General features: G+C 42.9%; 1 protein-coding gene and 1 non-coding gene across 2 annotated transcripts in view; one reads left to right on the top strand and one right to left on the bottom strand.

Annotated features, from left to right (window-relative positions):
- LOC124777769 overlaps window positions 1–24,176 on the bottom strand; it is a 268,850-nt gene that overhangs the window by 134,069 nt on the left and 110,605 nt on the right. Inside the window, exons 4-5 of the mRNA XM_047253279.1 lie at window positions 21,651–23,207; window positions 18,903–19,078 (exon numbers count right to left, since the gene is read on the bottom strand). Of these exons, the coding sequence (XP_047109235.1) occupies window positions 18,903–19,078; window positions 21,651–23,207 (1,733 nt within the window). The remainder of the gene's footprint in view (window positions 1–18,902; window positions 19,079–21,650; window positions 23,208–24,176) is intronic.
- Window positions 13,958–14,064, top strand: LOC124721767. The gene has a single exon (XR_007006393.1). It is a non-coding gene; the product is annotated as a U6 spliceosomal RNA (small nuclear RNA).

Here is a 24,176-nt window from a genome sequence, read left to right as displayed (position 1 = left end):
GGCACCTCAGCCACAGTGTCTACAGCAAACCGACAGATCGGTATCTGCACGCTATCAGCCACCACCATCCGGCACAAAAATGTGGCGTTCTGAATAGCCTCGTCCATCGTGCTAAAGTCGTCTCAGACGCTGAAAGTCTGCTACTAGAGCTGAGCCATCTCTGAAAAGTCTTCCGGGAAAACGGGTACAGCCACGGACAGGTGTCACAGGCCATATCTGGTGTGACATACAAGAAACACACCAACAGAGAAGAGAACACCACCGAAGAAGAAAGCAAGAAACTTGTTTTTTGCCTTACTGTGGTACTGTGTCTGGAAAGATTAGCCGGATCCTGAAGGGATATAACATTTCATCGGTGTTCAGGCCCCCAGCAAAAATTCGAAAACTCATGAGGCCTGTGAAGGACTATCTAGGGCTTAGAACGCCCAGGGTGTACAAGATACCATGTCAGTGTGGTTGTTACTACGTCGGCCAAAGAGTACGCACTGTGGAGCAACGTCGGACGGAACACGAGAGGTGCTTACGCCTACGCTATCCAGGAAAATCAGCCGTGGCAGAACACGCCTTAGAAAATGGACACCGAATTCTATTCGACGAAATATCTGTCGTTATGAGGACGAAGGGATTTTGGGATAGCGTCATAAAAGAAGCTATTGAAATAAAAACCTCTGAAAACACCATCAACGAGGACAGCGGTTTGCAGCTCAGCACAGCCTGGGATCCGGCCGTCACGAGGTTAAAATGGTCGCGACGGACGCGGGATGAAAACATTACTATATATGGCGAGGAAGAGAGCACTAGTGACGTCACAGCCAGCAGTGCGGCTATTTAACGACGCGGCCACCGCGACACAGAAGTCAGTCTTACCACTTGACAATGACTGAGGAGAGCTCGGTCGAAAGCTCGTGGGATTTTAACCACCTGAAGCGGCTGGAAGCACCAGAAAATTTTATTAATTCATATCGCCGTGAAACCATATATTCATATACCTCTCCGTTTCCCTGACAAAAGGAAAACTGCTGGATAATATTCAACAGGCTTTCATTGGTAGACCATCCTTAATTTTTAAGTTCTGGAAATGGGTGGCGCAAGAACGGGGATACTTCTAAACGAGGTATAAGCAAAATTTTACTTTTTGTTATACTACCGAAGTGGTTTGTGTCGGGTAGTTGATGTTTCTCGAACGTCGCGGCGCAGAGGTTTCTCGGACATCCTTCTGTAAATGTTACACCGTAAGTTAAAACGCATGCACTATTAAGATCTCTGTCTTTACTTTTGTTACTCCACTGCCGTTATTCCATACTTCGTTCTAACCATCTACGACGTCCATCTTCTTGTAATTCTCTTTTATAGTTCTTTCTGTCCCATCTAAGAATACATCACCACGGTCACACATCACAAATCAACTCATAAAGGCCTTCAGTATGGAGACGAACCAATGAATCCAATTACTTTTATTTTGAGCTGAAAATTTAAGTGTTATATAATCTCTCAATTTGCAGAAAGTTGACCCCATTAAGCCGAGCAGAAATGTAACCAGCAAATGAGTGTAGGGTAATAACTGTACCACAATCTGCTGACAACGAAAAGAATGGTAGGATATATAAAAAGGACCAACAACAAAAAACCAATTATAAATTGCTGAGGACGTTCTCGCGCTGAAAGAGCTTTTGTAGTCTATTCAGCCACAGAAAAATAATAAGAGTAATTGTAACAGCTGCTACTGAAGAAAGCCACAGAAATAAAACAAACATCATTTTCATTTCCGACAAAATCTGAAAATGGCAACGACAGCGGAAACCAACATACCACTGCTACTGTATGTCCGTACGGTCCTTTTCTCTCTCCCTTTCTCTCTTTTCCGCCGGGACGCGCCCATACTCCTGTCGGAGCAGTGGAAAGTCAATTATGACGATACGAACCTAAGGCCAACACAATACCCAGTCCCTGAGTGCAAGAGCTCCGACCCGGCCGGGAATTGAACCCGGGCCTCTTTGCTGAACTATGCGCCACCCTGACAGCGTAGCTACCGATGTGAACGCACACTGCGTTGGCTGCGTTCCTATACACGTTTTACTGCTGATATTGCGAGTTGCCTGAATTTCGAATGACGCATTTTCCAGGCCATCAGAATTTGTTCCTTCGCAAACAGTTTTGTCACTATTCGCTACCGTCAGGTCGCCTTCCGTAACTGTTATTACATTTTCATTTTCTACCATGTAAAACAAATCGCTCCTTCTATTTTGTCAACATGAGGAATTTCAGTCACAGTGAACACATTTTGTAACAAAAAAGTTTTGAAGACCAGAAGATGATCTGTCGAAACCGGCTGTCAAAATAACGAAAAGTTTATGCGACCTTGGATTAGAAAGTTTTCTTACCCAGTAAAACAGATCACTCCTTCTAATTTCTCAACATTAGAAAATTCAGTTTTTATTTTCGTCTACATTTTTCAATAAGAATTTAGTTTCAACCGCACCTGCTTGTCCAGTAAACCAGCACAAGGTAGTTTCCGTATTTCCTCTGTTACAGGAAGTACAAAGTTGTCAATTCCATTATTTATACTGAGGTACTTTCTTTCTTTCTTATTCATAATGATTCCAATGCCTTTAAACGTTGACTATTCCTGTGGCTTTTATACTATATATGACCAAAGATAGGCTTTTGGACTTTCTTTTATTCCGCTGCTCTCCTATTCATCTATCAGCCTTGTTACCAATCCTTTCAGTCACAAAACATTTAGACTACCAGCATTCCGCGCTAAGATCCTCTATGTATACCGTCATCTTTGTGATAACTTCCTACTACGGAGTATATATTAGGAGAAGAGGCGGATTACTTTATATTAAAAAAAATTAGCCAAGGTTACAGTTCTTTTATCGCCTTCTATATCGCCATGCGTGCGTGTTAAGAATGTTGGATAATGAATGCACGACGTTCTGGAATGGGTGCGTACAAAAGGGGCGGTAATTAATCACTATGTGAAGTAATTAACATCTTCGACGTTGCACGGCTCCCTGTTCGAGAATATCCCGAAAAGGTTACCGACAGTGATTAATATCCCTGACACAAACTAAATGTTCTAGGGCAACGCCATGTTCCACAACAAACGCGTTGTTTACAAACTCTGAAGCCACGAGCTAAGTCTTACGTATCGTTAACGGTGATGCTTGTGTTCTTTTGTTCTTGTATTTTTTGTAGCATCAACTTACTTTTCTTCTCTGTAGTTACTCGATGTCCCACCGATAGCGGGTTAGTACGCAGAACATGTTCGCTCTCCCGTGAGATGTATTTTGAAACCGAAATGCGACACTTTGGAGATCGTTATCAACGCTCATACATCGTAGCACTATTGTATTATGATGATTGCGCCAGTTTCGGTAAGGTCGTGATCAGGGCAAAGATTGGTTTGAGTTCTATGGTGTTTACAGTACACGAGCTTCTTGTAGACCTTTCGGCTCACGTATTCTGATAGATCATAATACTGTCGAACGACATTTCTTTTCCGTATTTGTTGCCAGTTTGCAATCAAATATTATTATGGAGCTTTAGCCACAGGTAAAACCTTTTTTTTTCCTACATGTCACACATTTTTCATTTCCAATAGACAATCGTTTTATCCTTCCATTATTTCTACATTGTTGTCATTAAAATTGTGATACCAGAAACGATAGCTTACACAGCGCAATAAGAAAATGATCAAATTTGTAACTGCAGCTACGTTCCGATGTGACCAGCTCAAGAGTTAAGATGTGCAAGTGGCTTACTCTAGGTGTTCCTAGCTACGTACAAGGGAATATCTCGTGGACAGTAAAAACGTAGAAACTTCCTGGCAGATTGAAATGCTTGAACGCAGAACCTTTTCCTTTCTCAGGCAACTGATCTACCAACCTTTTTATTTGTTTATTTATTTTTAATGAAATTATTCAGCAACAGGTAGTAAGAAACTTTTACATTGACTTTAAATGCAACATTTAAATAAGATGTATTAATGGTGAGAACTTTTCTCTTTTCCATTTATCGTCGATGATTTCTTGTTTTTCATTCTTCATGTGTTGTTTGATGTCATATACAGACTCTCTTCCCTCACTGAAGAGGGATGAACCACGTGAGTATTCTTGCCCTGGATATTGGAAATGGTTTGACGTCCATGTACATTTTTTTTCTTGCCGTTTATTTCGTTATCAGTCGTTCACAGCAAACTTGCTGTTTAAATTTTATTCATTTTAACAGGCCTGGAATTTTGGAGCAATCTACCGTTCAGTGTATGGTAGTGTCAACTATTTCACAGTACAGCTATCGGGATTAAATCATTTATAAACACGTAAGCTGTTGAGCGCAACCTTGAACTTAAGTATTTGGCTACAAAATTTGACCAGACCGTCTCCACCCAGTTTAAGCCTTTGTTTTTCATCTAGTTTTCTGATGAATATGGAGTTTTTTCCCAATGGTTTTGGTTATTTTCTTTGTTGTATAGAATCTTGCATTGCGAGTCTTCTCTAAAACATAAGTTGCTGTTTGCAAGCCACGAATTATATCTGCTGGCGTCCTCCTGTCAGCCATATTTTCTGTCATTATTTTCCTTTAGTAAGTTCGACCAACTAGCTGGTAATTTGAAGATATTTTTTGAGATTTTCCACTATAAGGGCTAAACATTTTGCCTCAGAATTTATTAACCCTAGGTCGCCTTCGGTAAGTGGTTTCGTTAGCTAATCCATTGCTACTGGAACAACATACCTTCCCAAATAAATCAGCCTATGTACTTTTTGATTTTTACGATACATGTACTATCTACTGGTATGATTTGTGCAACATACCCCATTTTGGAAAGGGCCTGCATGTTTACACATTCAATCTTTTGGTGTTTAATTTTCTTGTACTATTCGCTCTCAGGGCACTTCTTGCTTTTTCTACCGCTCCGTTGGAATTGACGTTAATTAACTCGTGTTGTTTCTTTTCACCTTCGGTGAATAGATGTAGCATGGGATGGTCACATTCATTTAGCCACAAGAGAATTGGTTCAACATTGTTTATCGTTGCCCGTGGAACTTTAACTTCCGATACTTTTGTGGTGTCTAGGAGTTCTATAATTATAGTGGTAACGTCATTAGCTTAGGGGTTCACAGTGAATATTTGTGCACCACCACGGAATCCTGATACTGAGGTTACTTGCTGTGCTGATTGATGATCCTAAAGAGATGACAAACAGTACTATTGATTAGGGATAGCCCTGTCGGACAGACATTGGACAGGGAATGTTTTTGTGAAACATCCTTTCATTTGGATCTTGGAAAACATTCGGTACTGGCTTGGTAATAGTAAATCTATTGTTCTTGGTGGAAATCTGAAATGCTCTAACAGATTCGTTATGCACTGATGGCTGACTTCATCGAAGACTTTCTTTAAACCTTCGCAGGAGGTAGGAGTTCAAGTATTGGATGAAGTAAAACTATGAGGAGAGTCGTGAGTCATGCTAGGGTAGCTCAGTTGGTAAAGCAATTGCCCGCGAAAGGCAAAAGTCCCGAGTTACAGTTTCGGCCCGTACACAATCTGACATGCCGGGAAGTTTCATATCAGCGCACACTAAGCTGCAGACTAGACAAAAAGTTGATCCCACTTCGCCACAGGAGGGTGTAATGTCATGAACTATCATGAACTAATTCTGCCGAGTGTGGTGGTGCAGTTGCTAGCACACTGGAGAGGGAACGGGAAGAATGGTGTTCAGAAAGCAGTTTCTATCATCGTAAGGCAAATATTAGCGTGTTCTCCTTGAGAAAGTCGCGTCTTGTTGCCTTACTCATTCTTCCTTAATCCAAGCTGTTGCTCTATCTCTAATGACCCCATCACTAACGGAATGTTAAACCCTACTCGTCCTTCTTTATAAACTTCTCTTATTTTCTTTTATCGTTATTCTGCATTTTGCATTTAATGTATTTTTCTTGGTTTATAACTTTTATAACCATTTGTATATGCACTGAGGTGACAAAAGTCATAGGATACCTGCTAATATCGTGTCGGACCTCATTTTTCTTGCCGTAGAGTGGAAACTCGAAGTGGCATGGAGTCAACAAGTCGTTGGAAGCCCCTGCAGAAATATTGAGCCATGCTGCCTCTTTAGCACTCTATAATTGCGAAAGTGTTGCCGGTGCAGGAGTTCGTACACGATATGACCTCTCAATTATGTCCCATACATGTTCGATGACATTAATGTCGGACGATACGGGTGGCCAAACCATTCCCTAGAGTTTCCAGAACGTTCTTCAAAGCAGTCGCGAGAAACTGTAGCCCGGTGACATGGCGCATTGTCATCCACAAAAATTTCATCGTTTTTGGCAGCATGAAGTTCATGATCGACTGCAAATGGTCTCCAAGTAGCCGAAAATAGCCATTTCCTATATATGAAGGTAGTATCTGTTCCCGAAAGAACAGATACCATTGATGACCGGCAAACATGTCCCCAATGATGTATATCAACGCCTGTTTGCAGCTACGGTGTCGATTTAATTATCATTTCATTATCATTTCATCAATGGTATCTGTTCTTTCGGGAACAGATACTTCCTTCATATATAGTTAAAATATGGCTACCCGGCCATTGACCTTCTTGTGCGAACGCACACGCTATGCCCCAACTCGTACGAAACTTGGTATGGTAATCTGCCAAGAGTAATGAGTGTGATGGGCCAACATCTAATAGGCGCACTACGAATGTAGTGGTGTGGACATGTTGGGAATGTCTCATGGGGAGCGTGCAAGGGATAAGTCCCTGCAGGTGCACTATCCTATGTGCCCTCGGGGCTCAGATGGATACAGCGTTTGCCATGTAAGCAGGAGGTCCCGGGTTCAAGTCTTGGTGGGAGCACACATTTTCAACATGTCCCCAATGATGTATATCAACGCCTGTTTGCAGCTAGGGTGTCGATTTAATTACCATTTCATAGCCATTTCCAATCAATGATCGGTTCAGTTGGACCAGGGGACCTAGTCCATTCCACGTAAACACACTCCACACCATTATGGGTTCCTCGCCAGCTTGCACAGTGCCTTGTTAACAACTTGAGTCCCTTAGTACAGCCATAATTACGCTGGAACCTTTTCACATGAATCACCTGTGTACAGATGACATCTCGGCCAATGCACCGTCCTTTTATATCTTATGTGCACGATATTACTGTCATCCGTATATGTGCACACCCCTATCCTATGACTTTTGTCACCTCAAAGTATTAACATGTAGATCTCTTTGGTATGACTGAATGCATGAAAATAATTATGTACTTATGAAGAAATTTATATATTCTCAATTTTGTTTTGCGTTATATACATTTGTATTCGTACAGATTCTTTGCCGTAATATGTAGTTTCACACTTGAACTTGGATATCCTCCAATGCATAAAGATAAAATAATATGTTTTCTACGCGACACTGAGGAACGAACATGGTTTTCAAATTTATTAGTAAGAGTTGTTTCATGTAATTGCAACGTACTCATCTCAAAATTTACAACAAACCTTATTATAGTGAATTAGTGATCTTTTCAGATATTCTAAGATAATAACAGTGCACATCCGTTAATGTCTGGAAGACGAGATAGCGTTTCTGTTTGCGAAACTACTCATTGTTGTGCACTTGTACCCATCGGCATGTAATGCGGAACGCAGTTCATTAGAGAGATCGCAAAACGGAAGCGACAGTGGGAAAACAAAGCACTGGATAATTTCGTGGGTTCATTAGAGATGACTTTCTTTTTCTGCTTTCAGCGCGTGCGAACACGGAGCTCACAGGGGAAGTGTTGCGCAATTTAAAGAAAATTTTCTCATGTGGAAAGAAAAACGGGAAAAGGAACAACTGTGTGAAGTTAAATGAAAGTGGGAGTCTGCAGTTAACGAAGACATTATTGAATGGCCACGCAGAAACAAAACTTCGGGCAGCAATCTGCTTATAAATGTGTCAGGGGAAAGAACCTGAGCGGTAACAACCTGTTTAAGAGATTGATAGTATGGTACTAAGAACAGCAGCGCTATACGAACACATTAAGTCACTGGTAGACAGTAGCCGTAAAGGCTTGTTCTGGAGTTGCTACAGCAGTTTTTTCTAGTAATAACAGTGTTCACTTAGCTTCCTGCGAATGTTGCCATATTCTGTTGTCATTTGGCGCTAATGTACAGAAATACCCGTGGATGATGTGAAAATAATGTAAAATCAATAGAGGTGCTGGAGTGATATCGAACCGTGATATTCCCCACTAGTTACGATTGTTTGTACGAAGGCAAAGTGAAATGGACTCGGTCTGATTTCAATACCCAAAATGCAAAATGCACTAGCGTTTCGACATACTCCACTTTCAAGTCAATACACTTCTTGCAAGGTTTTCGGTGTTAGTCGCTTCCACAGCTGAATTGTTTCAGATTAGGAAATAACTACAAATTTAAGAGCACCAATCTGATAAACAGGGTAGATGTTTCAACAAAGAATACCTCACACATCCTAATTTTCCATTGCCAAGGAGTCGTTGTGAAAACGTGAACCGCCCTAACGTGTTATGCTTTAGTAATTTAGCACTTTAGATGCATTCTGGCATTCTGTCCAGTCACCCAGACTTTTATTCGTCAGTAATTGTTTTACCCTATACGAGGTGAATCATGAGAAGAATCCCTGTCCTAAAGGTGTCAGGAGAAGATCCACATTTCTGCTTCGCTGAAGTCCAACAGCTTCGACCTACTGCTCTTGTAACGAAACCTTTGACCAAGAGCCGTTTCTACATTATTTTATAAATTGTGCATCATTTTACTTTTCCGTTTATTTCATGTTGACGAATCATAGCCTCGTGAAGACCATTGCGAAATAAGACTAGCACATTGTCAGAAGAGAATACGGGGGTCCGGTTCCCTTCAGACTCAGGTGTGCTGCGGTACTGTTACCATGTGCATCACAGTGTGGGGGTGAAATGGCGTGGCAACTGGAAACATAATCCGTATTTGGGTACGCTGAACAGTACAGCTCTTGCAAGCAAAACCCTTAAACTGCAGAGAGATTCGTGGTGAAATTCTAACGGTATAGGGACTAAGTGCAATGTTGTATTCAGCCGAGGTGAAGAGCCAACAACGTGGACGAGTCTGCACAGACGTGGTTCATGCTGATCGGAAAGGAAGGCCATCGACATCGAGCACAGACGACAATGTCCAGGCAATCGAGAAACTGATTCGCAGAAAATGCAGATTTTCTGACCACCAGAAGGTTCATACTGCGGTTTTCATATGGCTCCGTGACCGAGGAACGAAATTCTGTCGTCGAGGAACTGAACAATTCAAATGGCTCCGAGCACTATGGGACTTAACATCTTAGGTCATCAGTCCCCTAAACCTAACTAACCTAGGGACATCACACACATCCATGCCCGAGGCAGGATTCGAACCTGCGACCGTAGCAGTCCCGCGGTTCCGGGCTGCAGCGCCTAGAACCGCACGGTCACCGACGCCGGCGAGGAACTGAACAGTTGGTAGAAAGCTCCTACCGCTGTTTATACAGTCTTGGTGACTATACTGAAGAGTAGTGTCATGCGGGCTTCAATAAATGGTACTTGGTCTGCCATAATAGTGTGTAACTTACTTTTGAAGCCGCCTCGTACCAGTTACCTCAACAGATATTTGTTCCCGGACATTTCAGTTTTTGACCAGCCCTAGAAATACGGATACCCTATATTACTGTGCAACTTATACCAACATGATAAAAACGAAATTTCATTGATGCCAACGCCACCTCAGCGCCAAACCTAGAAAATTTCACTTCGCTCTCCTACGTCCGTGGGTCATTAAGTTAATATGTGGTGTAGCGTAATCTCGGGCGAATCGGTGCAAAAATCTGAAAATTTATAATGCTAGTTTTATTATTAGTAGAAAGTGTAATGTTTCTAGTTCAGTCTTTAACATAATATTTAAGGAACGTTTTACAGGGCATATTGCTTTTGTAAACAGATACATACCGAATGTATTGAAGATAGCAATTAGGTATCATATGTCCCTATTTACCTTTGTCAGTGAGGAAGAATCGGGACAGTCACTGAGATGAATCGGAATAATTTTACAAGAACATTTCTTCTCCTTTTCGCTGTCGCATAAATTACGTATTTATTTAGGAGGTATATTGAGTGTCTTAGGACATTTTCCATGGTTTCACCCAATAAAGAAATGATGAAAGTCATGCTTACTAAAGCCTTTCAAACGATATGAAGAGAGACCTTCAGCCTACCTGAATGCTATTTCTGGTTTGCGCTTACGAAAAGCAATAAGCCAGTCACTTCCTGCTACTTGATGTTGTTTCGGAAACTTATATTCGATCTCATTTTGCTCTGCGACGAAAAAAACACCTTTTCTTAAAACGTCAGAATTCAATCCGAACCCACATGCCGAGAACTTGAGCATCTGTTCTGCTAAATACTTTTCTTATTCAACGATAACCTCAGATTTCCATTCTTCTTCTTCAGCTGATCATCATTACTACTTTGTGGTAGACGTGAACGAACACCCCAAATAACTTACGAGGCATGACGTATGCTCCTCCCTTGACGGATTGCAGTAATAGCTTTCCGCATATCATCGTCCGTCCCACCACCTTTACCATTATACATTTGCGAGATGTCCATATTCAGCCTTAATATAGTATGTTTAATCTACAGAGGTTAGTAACACTGAAATCATTTCCCATGAACATAAGAAGCACCATAAACTCATTTCAGATCCCCGATCTAAAATCTACCACAAACGAATACATAACCAGAGTAACGGTTAACTAACTAACCAAGTTTAAAGAAACAAAATATTAGAAATCAAAAGCTCCACACTGGCACTTTATTAGGCGGTTTTCTGATACACTATGTAATCAAAAGTATCCGGACACCTGGCTGAAAATGACTTATAAGTTAGTGGCGCCCTCTATCGGTAATGCTTGAATTCAATATCGTGTTGGCCCATCCTTAGCCTTGATGACAGCTTTCGCTCTCGCAAGCATACGATCAATCAGGTGCTGGAAGGTTTCTTGGGGAATGGCAGCCCATTCTTCATGGAGTGCTGTACTGAGGAGAGGTATCGATGACAGTCGGTGAGGCCTGGCACAAATTCGGAGTTCCAAAACATCCCAAAGGTGTTCTATAGGAATCAGGTCAGGACTCTATTCAGGCCAGTCCATTAAAGGGATATCATTGTCGTGTAACCACTCCGCCACAGGCCGTGCATTATGAACAGGTGCTCGATCGAATTGAAAGATGCAAACACCATTCCCTAATTGCTCTTCAAACAATGGGAAGCGAGAAGGTGTTTAGTAGGCCTGTGCTGTGACAGTGCCACGCAAAACAACAAGGGGTGCAAGCCCCCTCCATGAAAAACACGACCACACTATAACACCACCGCCTCCGAATTTTACTGTTGGCACTATACACGCTGGCAGATGACATCCACCGGGATTTCGCCATACCCACACCCTGCCGTCGGATCACCACATTGTGTACAGTGATTCGTCACTCCACACAATGTTTTTCCACTGTTCAATCGTCTAATGTTTACGTTCCTTACACCAAGCGAGGGTCGTTTGGCATTTACCGGCATGATATGTGGCTTATGACGAGCCGCTCGACCATGAAATCCAAGTTTTCTCACCTCCCACATAACTGTCATAGTACGTGCAGTGGATCCTAATGCAGTTTGGAATTACTGTGTGATGGTCTGGACAGATGTCTGACTATTACACATTGTGACCCTCTTCAACTGTCGGCGGTCTCTGTCAGTCAACAGACAAGGACGGCATGTACGCTTTTGTTCTGTACGTGTCCCTTCACGTTTACACTTCACTATCGCATTGGAAAAAGTGGACCTAGGGATGTTTAGGGGTGTGGAAATCTCGTGTACAGACGTATGACACAAGTGACACCCGATCACCTGACCACGTTCGAAGTCTGTGAGTTCCGCGGAGCGGCCCATTCTACTTTGTCACGACGTCTAATGTCTACTGAGGTCGTTGATATGGAGTACCTGCAGAAGGTGGTAGCACGATGCACCTAATATGAAAAACGTATGGTTTTGGGTGTGTCCGGATACTTTTGATCACATAGTGTACATAAAATGTAGAAGATATTAGTAATCTAGAGATGGCAGCAATCTTCTGTACCCAGTTCATTTCTGCTGGGGAACGAATATTCTAAAATTGTCCCTATGCATCCACTGTCCCGATTCATCCGAGCTTGGCCTATCACACTGTCACGACAGCCGATCGTTGCTTCAGTCTCTGCATTAAGGTTTTCTCAATCGTGAATGTTAGTTTTGGAGAGGAATGTTACCTTCTCTTCTTTAATTACTTCATGCGTCGTACTCGCAAGCTGGCTGGACCCCATTCCAGTTCTCTAATAAAGGACAGTCCCTTGGTTTCAATGGGGATTGCATCCTGTTCCTATCTATCGGAGAGGTGGGAGGAGGTAATTTTAGTCAGAAGTAAAATACAGGCAAGTCCCACAGGAAATGTAGTTTAAGTCACTAATTAGGCCCGCGAGACTACACCACGCAATAGTTTAATAGAACGAGGTGTTTTCCCAAGTGATAGAGTGGAAACTTCATTCCGTCAGACAGCTGCACACGACGGCAGACCTGAGGCGTAACGGACCGCCCCCAACGAGGGGGGCAGGGTTAGCAGTCTCATAATTAAGCCGGCTCATCCACCTGAGACGGGAATGCTCGAGACGTGACCTTTATACTACAGCAGCAGGAGACGTGGTCTGTTAACGACCGTAACGATGCTCCGCCTGATATGGAGGCGCTCTTGTTGGCTGTCGGCGGTCACCGACCTGTGAACTCGCCTGCCCCAGTCGTCCCACACGTCCTTTTAATACAGTTAAAGCCAGTGGCTTTATAGGTTCGAAGCTGAATCAAAGGATTCTTGAAAAAGTCCTACATTGGTCCGTGTTGTGGTTTGGCAAGCTATTGTAAAAATCAAAAATGGAGGGATGATTAAGATGTCTTATTGTCTTGCTCCTGCGGCGATGTGTAAATTTTCACTCCTCGAAGCGTCGAAGCTCTTAGAACTTAACTGCCTAGCAACTATGCAGTTATGAGAAACGGAGGACAGTGTCGGACTGCGGAAACAGGGCGAAAGAAATCGGCCGTTTGTTTTTCAAACAAATCGTACCGGTTATTGCCTTAAGCCATTTAAGGAAACCTCGGAAACCCTAAAATCTATGTCTCTGTATGTCCATCTTTTCAGAGATGGTTGCGGGACTCGGCTGCTCGATACAGGTTGTCAAATTAAACACTTTTCAGCCATCTACTTTCCAAACTTACTTTATTTGGCTACCAGTTTCGGGGATTTACTACATTATCTTCAGGCTCCTGGCCGACGTGTAGAAAGACTTCATCTCGGTTCCTGTCAAAACAGGGGCCAACATTCAAATACTGCTGACTCGGCAGTTGATCGTTGAAACGATCGTTATAACAAGCAGAAATCTACAAACACCAATATTCGAATGTTGGCCCCTGTTTTGACGAGGACCGAGGTGAAATCTTTCTACAAGAAATCTTGCTTCACGAAATGAGTCTGTAACAGGTATAAAAATTACCAAAGATAGATAACTGTTGCACTCTGTAGTAACGATAATGACAGTCACAAAACGCCAGTGTTTGTGATCATATTGTACCGTACGACCCACCTATTTTGCAGTGCAGGCGCTACTGTACATTCCACTCTCGCGTATGATTTTTTACTATTTCGACGTTTTCTTTTCGTTTATTTAAGGCTTGAACATGGAATTTTTTAACGTGGAACAATATTTCAGACAGTATTTCCAGTTGAAAATTAAAGTTGTAATGTACTCTATTGTATTGTTTGGTGGTATTGTGACGCTATGAGTAAATAAAAGTCTTCCTCTGATAATCTGATCTATTTTGAGTTCTGTCCATGCTTCCGGTCCCATTGAGGGCGGATTAGCGAGGTTCTACTGTAGAAAAAATTGGAACGATAAGAGAAAATTAACAAGGCTGCTGCGCAAGGGTGACACTCAAAATCGTGAAACGTTCCACATTAATATGACAGGCACCTGAACTTATCATAGAAAGAGCAAAATTCAAAAGCCTGGCAATAAATAAACTGAGTTACATAGCGCAGATACTTCTAGTGCCTGTTCCCATACTAGATAGCATCCAACGGGCCATGCTTGTTAATGGAGAGGGGAAATACTTTTAACGTGTGTTACGACATCTTAACACTGCCAACCAGAAACGGTGACCTACACCTCACGAACGTAAGGCAAAAATGCAAACTCTCCTGATCAGTCACACGCGCAAAACTACGTGAAACAGGAACCGCAGTATTATTAAGACCTTAATCAACAGATGGGAGCCAGTAAGCATGGAGCAGCTTATCGACATAATAGCAAAACTAAGAGCTTTAAATATTTTACGTCAGTTCTTTTTCGAATTCAGGTACGTACACAAGAACGAAAATCTACAGTATTTCTTAATTAATGAAATGATTTATAACTTCTTTAACGAGCAATGGCAAACAAAATCACTTAAATAAAATCTACCCTTAGGCAAAGTGGACTATCATCTGGAGAAATGTACACAGCAAAGTATCATCTGGCGAAATGTACACAGCAAAGTCTATCACCTAATGCTGGAGACATGTGGCACGTGGTCGTCAACGAAACCATAGCAACTAACGAAAAATTATACAACATGCACCTCAGCACAAGTTTCACAAGAGAAACATGTGCTCTCATAGATGTGTTAAATCACAGGTTCACATGCGGAATCGAATCTGATCTCCCGGCTCAAACCCAAGGAGACTTGCGACCACAGATCGCACTATCCCAAAACGCATCGACATAATCGAAATGATAAGGGAAATTTGTTCGCAACTGCGAATACGGACAAGCTTCAGCTGCACAGCGGAATGACAATGAAAATTTTTGCCGGGCAGTGACTAGAAATCGGATTTCCCAATCCTCGCTAGCGGCCACCTTACTTTTTCTTCCATCTTGTTCGATGTGGTCTGGGCGGACGTCACAGGACATCCGTTCAAGTTGATCGTTGATTCCTTTACTCAGTGGTTTTTATTACAGAGGGCGAGCGAACACACTGAGCTACCGTGCCCGTGTTTAAGAGTATGAGACTTACGCGCTGCCTACTGCGCTGCCGAGGCACGGTGCTATTCAAGCACGCTTCACTGCCAGACCCAAATGAAGGAACATTGCATCGCACTTCCGAACAACAGAGTCATTGGAATGTCTGAAATAATGAATAGTAAATGCTGCGATACCCACAACCCAGATGCTTGGGAAAATGGCTACTTATGTAATTGGCAACTGACAGCCGTTTTCAACGATTATGACTCGTACAGAGAATCAAACAATAAAATTCTACCGGAACTACGCAAAACTATTGGGAACATGCTCAACATAATTATTACAGCATGATAACTAGGGGAAGGAAAAGGAAGCCAACAATTGTCAAAAGAGACTGAAGTGTTCCGAAGCGCCGAGCTTCCATGCATGTGATGGAAGAAATCGCAGACAGAGCCCAAGGCAAAACTTCAGTGCTATACTTCTAAATGTAAATTTTTTATTGTAATATCAATATGTACAATAATCTGAAGAGTCATTAATAAATGTTTATTCTACGTAAAAGAAAAGCAAGGCCAGTGTCTTCAAGCACTTAACCATCGTGGTTGGTAAAGTCGACTCGATGTCGTTGAAATCACGTTTACGTGGCCAGCTCCCCACCTGGCTGATTTCCAGAAACCTGTCATTCGTCGAGGCAGTTGTTTGTTATGTCGATAATTGAAAAAGGAGTCACAAGTATGAGGAAATCAAGTGATTTCATATGGAACAAGGGAGCTGATAAAGATAGGACCAAAATTTGAAGCAAACCGTAATGGAAATGTGTCAGAATAGACTGAGTTAAAGAAAACTGGCCAGGAAAGAGGACTGATAGAAAGTGAGAAAACACAGTAACAGCACCTGACAACAACCTTCCAAAATCGTGTTGCTAAATGACAATGCTGACAGTAGTATTGATTGTGTGAGGGTCGCTTCAATATACTGAAGGACTGACGAATCAGTATTTCCAACAAATATTGAACGTTTGTGAGTGATGGCGTAGTCGATCTTCCTTCAGTGGTTATCTTGGCTCGATATCTCGCTCTAAATTGAAGCTCTGATTGGTTGAGGAACTACTACGGCTAATTCTAAAAGGCCGAGAAGCGCGGTTTTGTGGGAAAAGTGAGACTGGAGAGCGACTGTTTCCTTGCTGAGAGAAGAACTGACGTCACAGCGCAACTAGCTGTACGTCGAGGACTGTGGATGTTGTCCTGTGTGGACTGGCAGTCGTATGTGTTTATATTTGATTATGCAGGATTGAACGGAGGAAACAGTGTTTCGTGTACGGCTCGGCGCGTGCTAGCTTGGCTTAGTTCCAATGTGGATTGCGCTTTCGGCGAATGCATTTCCTGTTTGTTTCCTACTGAAGGCGCCGCTCCAGATCTAACTTACGGAACAAGTTACTGCCGATACTATGTGGAACGTAGTCAGCCTTGGGTCGTCGTGTGGCTGATGTACATGGCAATGGTATTGCAGCACTAACAATGAAGGTCGAAGCGAAACTTTATTTATAAACATTAGCCTGCACTAAATACACCGCGTGAGGTCGCCATCCTGGTAACCACACACATATTTAGTTGAAGTTTCCGCAAAGTAAAGCGACAGAACGAACTTTCCTCAAATTTAAAGAGTGCCGTGCGTCAAGTGATTTTGATAGTCAAATTTCCTAGTCGATTTTGTTGTGTTGCAGGAGCCTTTGAGTTGCAGGAGCTATTAATGTGTGTGGGAAATGTGCTACTTAAATTGATGTAAAGCCAAATAAGAAGCCATTGAGGTGGCATGTACAAGTGATACGAGACAGGCATCCAATCTGAATTTAATGCCGTCACGCAAACGGGTTTCTTTTGGAGACAAGGCGCCTGATTTCCGCTTGCTGTGCAGGGAGTTATCCTACTTACCATTTCACTGCTTATTTTTCAAATATTTATTTTTTTATAAATTTTGAATATTTCGGTTTTATAATTTATTGTAAAGTTTTACCTAAGGGTGTTTAAAATTCATGAAACCTCTGAAAAATGGAAGTTTTTGACGTCTTAGTTTTTTAATCTGTTGTAAAATTTTACCCATTGAAAATTGAAAGTTTTGAATGTTTGGCGGTTTTTACTAGTTGTAAATTTTACTAAAAGTATTGGAAATTTGTTTCAGTGTAAAGTTTACTTAATTTAGATTTAAATTGTGTTGGTTTGGTAGTGAAAGGACGAATGCGTTGTTTAAAGTACAAGAGATTCCAGCAAGTTGAAATTGTAAAATCACAAGTCTCTGGTATTTCGTACAATGAATAAATTCTTTTAAAATAGTAGTTAAACAATTATTGTCTCAGCACCTCTCCTACTCCGTAAGCTTGGAACCGCCTGTTTAATTAATATTTCACAATCTTAAACAAGGCTGACAGAAACAACAGTACATAAATTTTCAATATATGAAGTATGTAGCCAAATGGTTCCGTAAGTTTAACGTAAAAAACTTGACCAGGTTTCGATATCACTAACAGTGTCTTCTTCAGAATTTCAGAAAATTCTCAACATACATGATGGGCTAAGGAAGTCAAGCGAAACAGCAGAAAATATGTAAAAGAAAGTACTCCATGGAATTCTTGTAACAGGCACAGCTTGTTAAAAGAACAGACATTAGACTGTCTAATATCTGCTGTTTTAACGATCTATATCTACTGTAACAGTTTTTAGTGTGTCCACGGCGGACTTTATTTCACATTTTCTGCTGTTTGACTTGACCTCCTTGGCTCATTATGTATGTTTAGAATTTCAACGTCATGTAGTTTTTGTGACATCCTTCTGAAGAAGACACCCTTAATGGTATCGAAATCTGGTCAAGGTTTTTACATTAAACTTATGCAACCGGTTGGCTGCATATTTTATATATTGATAATTAATATTTGTATGTTTAAAACTGTCTGAACTTACGTTTTTAAAATTATAGGACCATTGTGCAGGCCCCTTAAGGGGGGTAGGACGTCAAACGGGCCGACTTGGAGCAGCAGAGGCACCACAGGACATTTCAATTTCCACTGTCTATACTTTTACAAATAAATTCATAAAACTTTGTCAGCATGACCAGGAAGGATTCAGAATTCACACTCATAGCAGTAGAAGTTCGAAAACATAACGAAATAATTTTTTTACTTGTGAAATTTCATCATTTTTTTTACTTACTAATGGCTGCATTTGTTGCTGTAGGTACACTTTTCTTCATAAGTAAGAGAGATTCTTCGATGAATTTTGCACAGCATACAAACCATACTTAAAGGTGTATGAAACTCTAGAATTTTCAAAATCTATTAAAAACTGTGGTAAAGATTGAGGTAATTAACTATAAAATTTGTGTTCTTTTCTAAACAAGAAGTTTAAAATATTAGTTTTTTTCATAAATTAAATAAATTCTAGAGTTTCGTACACCTGTAAGTATGGTATGTATGCTGTGCAAAATTCATCGAAGAATCTCTCTAACGTATGAAGAAAAGTGTACCTATAGCAACAAATGCTGCCATTAGTAAGTGAAAAAGATGATGAAATTTGACACGTAAAAAAATTTATTTTGCTATGTTTTCGAACTTCCACTGCAATGAGTGTGAATCATGAATCCTTCCTGGTGATGCTGACAAAGTTTTATGAATTTATTTGTAAAAGTATAGACTCTGCTTATTAAAATGTTCTGTGATGCCTCTCGTGCTCCAAGTCGGCCCGTTTGACGTCCTACCCCCCTTAATGATATTGTGAGACGATGAGCTGTGGCACAGTGTTTGCCTACCTGGAAGGTGCCGGGGTGGCAGCCGCGGTTGCCGGCCCAGCAGGAGCCGGTGCCGTTGGGCCTGCGGGCGCAGTCGCACACGCCGCCCACGCAGCGGGAGTTGGGGTCGGCGGCGCGGCACTGCAGGTCAGACACGCAGGACAGCCCCAGCGACACCGCCACCATGGGCCGCATCCCTGCCGGAACCACACAGCAACAGTCACGTCACGTCAAGACAGTGGCATGATACAAACTTTCCTAAAACTGTGTCACACAAAGAAATAACAAAGGAAATGTTTTTAAGCGGAAGTACCGACGCGGATTGCCAGTCTGCTGTCCGAGACAGGCCAATGTGTAACATATCATTGGGTAATATACCGTTGATGGGCGTGCCCGTGGGCTGCTACTCTGCGCTATCTTGGATGCTAGAGCTGTTTTTCTGTATCTAGAAGACCGTCATTTTGTCTAGCCTCAACTCAATCATCCGCCCTCTGACTGTTCTTAAGCAACACCTGAGTCAGTTCTTTGTTGATCCATTATGTACTGTGGGACAACGGTTGGCATGTATTTCTTGATGCAATAATTTACCAACAGCCGTATGTATTGTAGAAATTTATTTTATGAACTACTGATGTTCTACCAGTTTCGGCATTACATTCATGCTATCTTCAGGCTCCACATGTCATAGTCGTAAAATCGCTATACACGGAAGGAGCCATATAACTGGATGCGTGAATCAAATCTACTGGTAGTGTGTTGATGTCTTCTTGAAACTCTATCATTCATCCCATGGCTGTTGGTAAATTATTGCATCAAGTGAGTCAGTTCTCGTCAAACTTCTTTGCTCAATAGCCAATACTGACATTTTGGGGCGGCACCTAGAGCCACATATGTGCCGGTTTTATTATAAATGGGTAGTTTACGTAAGTTAGTATGTTGTGAGCTGGCAATGGACTAGCTATCGTAAGGACGCGGTAAGCTTGCCGTTGACCCCCCCTTCCCCCCCCCCCCCTCCCACCCACCACTTCGAAGCCACCCAAACCCAAAGAACCGATCGTTAGAAGTCGGCACTATTCGGAACACTCTAGGCTGACTGTTCTCTGTTCCAGATTGTTGCCATCCTCAGCGATCCCGAAGTTGTGACACTATAATTGCCTGAGGTAATGGTTTTGTCTTGTTTGTGTGAGTGGATGATTAACTGATTACTGGCAGTAACTGAACGTATATTTAAAAGCATTTTCCAATATCAGGCACAAAAACGATGCAGAAATTTGGTGGGGACTGGAAAGTGCTGTTGATTTGTAGTTTCTACAGAATGGATTGGTAGTCAAAGGCTTGTACTTTTAGCCAATAAACAGATTTTAATAATACTCTCAAAGTGTATTTTTTGTGAAAACACACTTTTTAAATTGAAACAATACGTATTGACAATAACAAACTAAAATCAGGGTAAATTAGAATGTCAGTGGTGTTTTCTGCAGAATTCTAGTGCGAGTCTTTTATGACATATCGTAATTTGAAAATTTCCCACACCGACACTTTTACAGTACCTGTAGGAGCACACACTAAAGAACAACACAAGTGCACACACTAGTTCTGTGGATTCAGACCAGTAACGAGACAATTGACTATCATAAGTTATGTTCAAAATGAGCACCGGCAGCAGCAGTACACGTTTTGAATCTGATTTGGAACGACTGCAGCACACGTGCTGGCATTTCAGCAGAGATGTCTGAGCAGGCTGCAGCAATATGTCGTTCACACTAGTAGCACGCGTACCTTAGCTATTAAACCACGATGGTCCTTTTCCATCCCTTAAAACGCTGCTCGGAAAATACTTTTGTAAGACGTACTGAATAATTATTTTGAATTTCATCCATTTGAGCTCCATGTCATCGTCCTCAACTTCGAATACTTGGTAATTAGTTATTAACTTTTAGGGTCAACTGTCAGTACCTGCACCAATCTTCGACCCTCTGTAGCTCTTCCTGCACTCCGCTCATGGTCGAAATAAAGGAGAAGGAACTACAGTGAAGCCATGTAGATGCCTCTAGTGGATAAAAGAAAAGGCATGTATATACTACAAGGGGCGTTCAAAAAGAAACGAGCTGTAGGCGTAATTACACTAACCAGTACCTCTATGTTAGAAGTATTGACCTTGGCTGTTGAGACACTTGTCCCACTGTGACACAAAGCGGTGAAAAGCTGTCTCATAAAATTCTCGGGGCTACGGTGTTAACCAGTTCCGCAAGTACAGATGGGCGTCGTCGTCCAAGGTGAATCGTTTGCCCCTCAGAGCCTTTTAAAGGGAACCAAAAATGGCGTAATCACAGGGAGAGAAGTGCGGACTGTATGGAGGGTGGCCGAGAACCTCCCATTTGAATTTGTGCAAGACTGCCACGACTGTGTTGGCCGTATGAGACTCTGCATTGTTGCGGAGCAGAATGACCCCACGGTTGAGATTGCCTGGTCATTTTTATTTGATCGCTTGGCGAAGGGTGGTCAAGGTTTGCGATACGTCAGCATAACATTTCCTGCACACGTGTGGACGACGACGTCCAGCTGTACGTGTGGAACTGGTTAACATCGCAGCCCCGGGAATTTCATGAGACAGCCATCCACCGCCTTGTGTCACAACGGGACAAGTGTCTCAACAGCCAGGGTCAATTCCTCTAACGTACAGGTACTGGTTTCTGTAATTATGCCTCTGGCTCGTTTCTTTTTGAACGCCCCTTATACAATACGATGTTTTGGCGAGAGCTAACTTACCTGCCGCAAAACTCGTTGCAGCCAGCATCAAATCGTCTTCTGTAGAAGGTTTTTCGGCTGACGTCACTTCGGTAACAAACAGCGGTGCAGACGATGAGCCGGATGGTGGTACAGCTTCAGAGGCAACTGACGCTTCCTGCGGTGTCGACTGGTTGTCGGTGAGCTCTGACGGCACCACTCTCTCAGTGACTGATTCTTCTTCAGTGTCATCCTGTAGAAGCGGTTCCGAGCTGGAGGTACCTGGAGTCTCCTGCGTCGGGGTCGCCGGTTCTGTAGAGGAGGCCCCGACTTCTACGTCATTCGTGGCGGCATCTACACCCTGAGTCGTCGTTACAGGAGCGTCGGAAGAAGCTGAAGATGAAACCCAGCCGTCATCGACGGAGGAAGACGTATCCTGTGCAGTTGTTACCACCAGCTCGGAATAGGCCGAGGATGATGACATCCAGGTGTCATCGATGGAGGAAGACGGCTGGTTATCCGTCGAAGTGGCGTAATTGGCATCAAACGTCAGCTCTGTACCGACGCTAAATGGAGGTGGATGACTCGGAACGGAAGCGGAAGTTTCAACCGAATCTGAAGCCTGATTGTCGGGAAAATCTGTAACGGTCGGAGAAGAGATTTCGACGTTTTCTTCGAGGTGTGTTTCAGGTTTCGGTGTCGTCGGTAGGGCTTCGGAAGAACTACTGGTCGATGCTTCAGGACTAGATGATTGAATAGTTGAAGAAGCAACGATGTCGCTAATATCTGCAGGTTGTGATGGCGATGACGTCTCCACTGTCGCTTCAGAACTTCCGAAAATGTTTTCTGCGGCTTCAACAGGGGACGGTGAAGAGGTTAGAACTTCAGGTTCTGATGGTGTACTGAACATTGGAGGAGACGTAGCATCAGCCATTAACGGAGAGGTTTCCGCTTCCATTTCGGCTGTTACATCCCTGTAAGGACCCTCCGTAGCTGGTGTAGGATAGGAGCTGGGGACGGGGTATTTGATGGAGACATCTGGCTCACGGTCGGTCACTGGTGCAGCATCGCTGGTGCTGAAAGACACTGCCAGTGATTCGGTAGACTCTGACGACAAGGCTTCGTCCGCGCCTGAAGTGGTACTTGTCGCCTCGGGGCTTTGAGTCGTGGAGGCTGCTGCCGTGGTGCTTGGCGTGGTAACTCCTTCTGTAACAGTATGCACAGAAGTACTTTCCTCTGTAGTGTGTACTGTGGTGCTCGGAGTGGTGGTATGGTCAGGGGTGAATGGTGCCTTGTTTGTCGGTGCGGCAGTAGTTGTTGGTGCGGCAGTGGTGGTGGTGGTGGTGGTGGTCTCGGTGACGGCGGTGGTGACAGGCGGGTGAGTGGTGGTGGCGTCGGCAGGAGCGGCCGGCGAGGGCAGCAGCGGCGGCGGCGGAAAGTCTTCCTCCTGGGACGGCACGCAGAGGCTGCCGCGAGGCAGCATGTGCGCGTTGCAGCCGCACCGGCCGAACAGCTTCGGGATGAGGAAGTGGCAGTGCGAGTTGGCGTCCCACAGGCGGCAGTGCGCGTCGCTGTAGCACACGTCGCCAGGCTTGGCCGCTGCAAAAAGAAAGCACCGCGTCCGCGGCATTCATCTCTGTTCCTTGCAAAGGTTAAGGGGTATTATCTAAGTCTGCAGGCTTTTGTGACCGTTGTCACTGGAGTCAAAGTCTTCTGGGCTGTTAGGCCGCGCCATATTTCTTGAAACAATCGACCTTTCGACCTCTCAGTTTACCGTGGACACCGCAATATCCTGAAGATGATCAGAGGGGTCGAAACGTCGATTGTTTGAAAAAAATACGACACTCCATAACAACCCACAAGGTTTTAACTTCCGTGAGGGGTACCGTCTAACACTACAGTTCGAAACCTGGGAGTAATTACCCACTGATGGTTAAAATGAAATTTACATTGTGATAAAAACCGAAGGGGACGATTTTGTTTCAGTTATGAAACTAAATTTTTTTAAAAGGATCAGAAATATTGTTACAATTTTGTGAGCGTCTAAAATTGTTTATAGCAGTTATTACTAATTATCCTTTCTCTAAATTACTAGTATTAATGCGTCAAACTTGATAGGATTGGAAAATAACAGCCAACCAGACGCAGAATTAAAGGTTTGTTGACCCTTTACCATACTTTCGACAGATATAAATTAACATGAAATATATTGGGAGTTGCGAGCACGGACAACCCTCAGCTGTATAATGGAATAACGATAGTGAAAATTTGTGCCCGACCGGGATTCGAATCAGAATTTCCCGATTATCGCGACAGTTCGCTTTACCCTTTTTCTCCCTTCATTTTGTTCGTTATGATTTTCGTTATTTGGTCTAGGAGAACATTACGGGACACCCCTTCACGTTGATCATTGAATACTTCACCCAGTCTTTTTTTTATAATTATTATTTCAGAGGCCAGACAGTCTTCTGAGCGAACGCTGAGCTACATGTTGTCCATTTTCGCAACTACGAATGCGTTTCAAGTGTTACGTAACCGCTGTAGTCGGCGCATTATTTGCATATGCGA

This window comes from Schistocerca piceifrons, chromosome 1 (genome assembly GCF_021461385.2).
Source record: "Schistocerca piceifrons isolate TAMUIC-IGC-003096 chromosome 1, iqSchPice1.1, whole genome shotgun sequence".
NCBI classification, from domain to species: domain Eukaryota; kingdom Metazoa; phylum Arthropoda; class Insecta; order Orthoptera; family Acrididae; genus Schistocerca; species Schistocerca piceifrons.
This window is presented reverse-complemented; position numbering and strand designations above follow the sequence as displayed.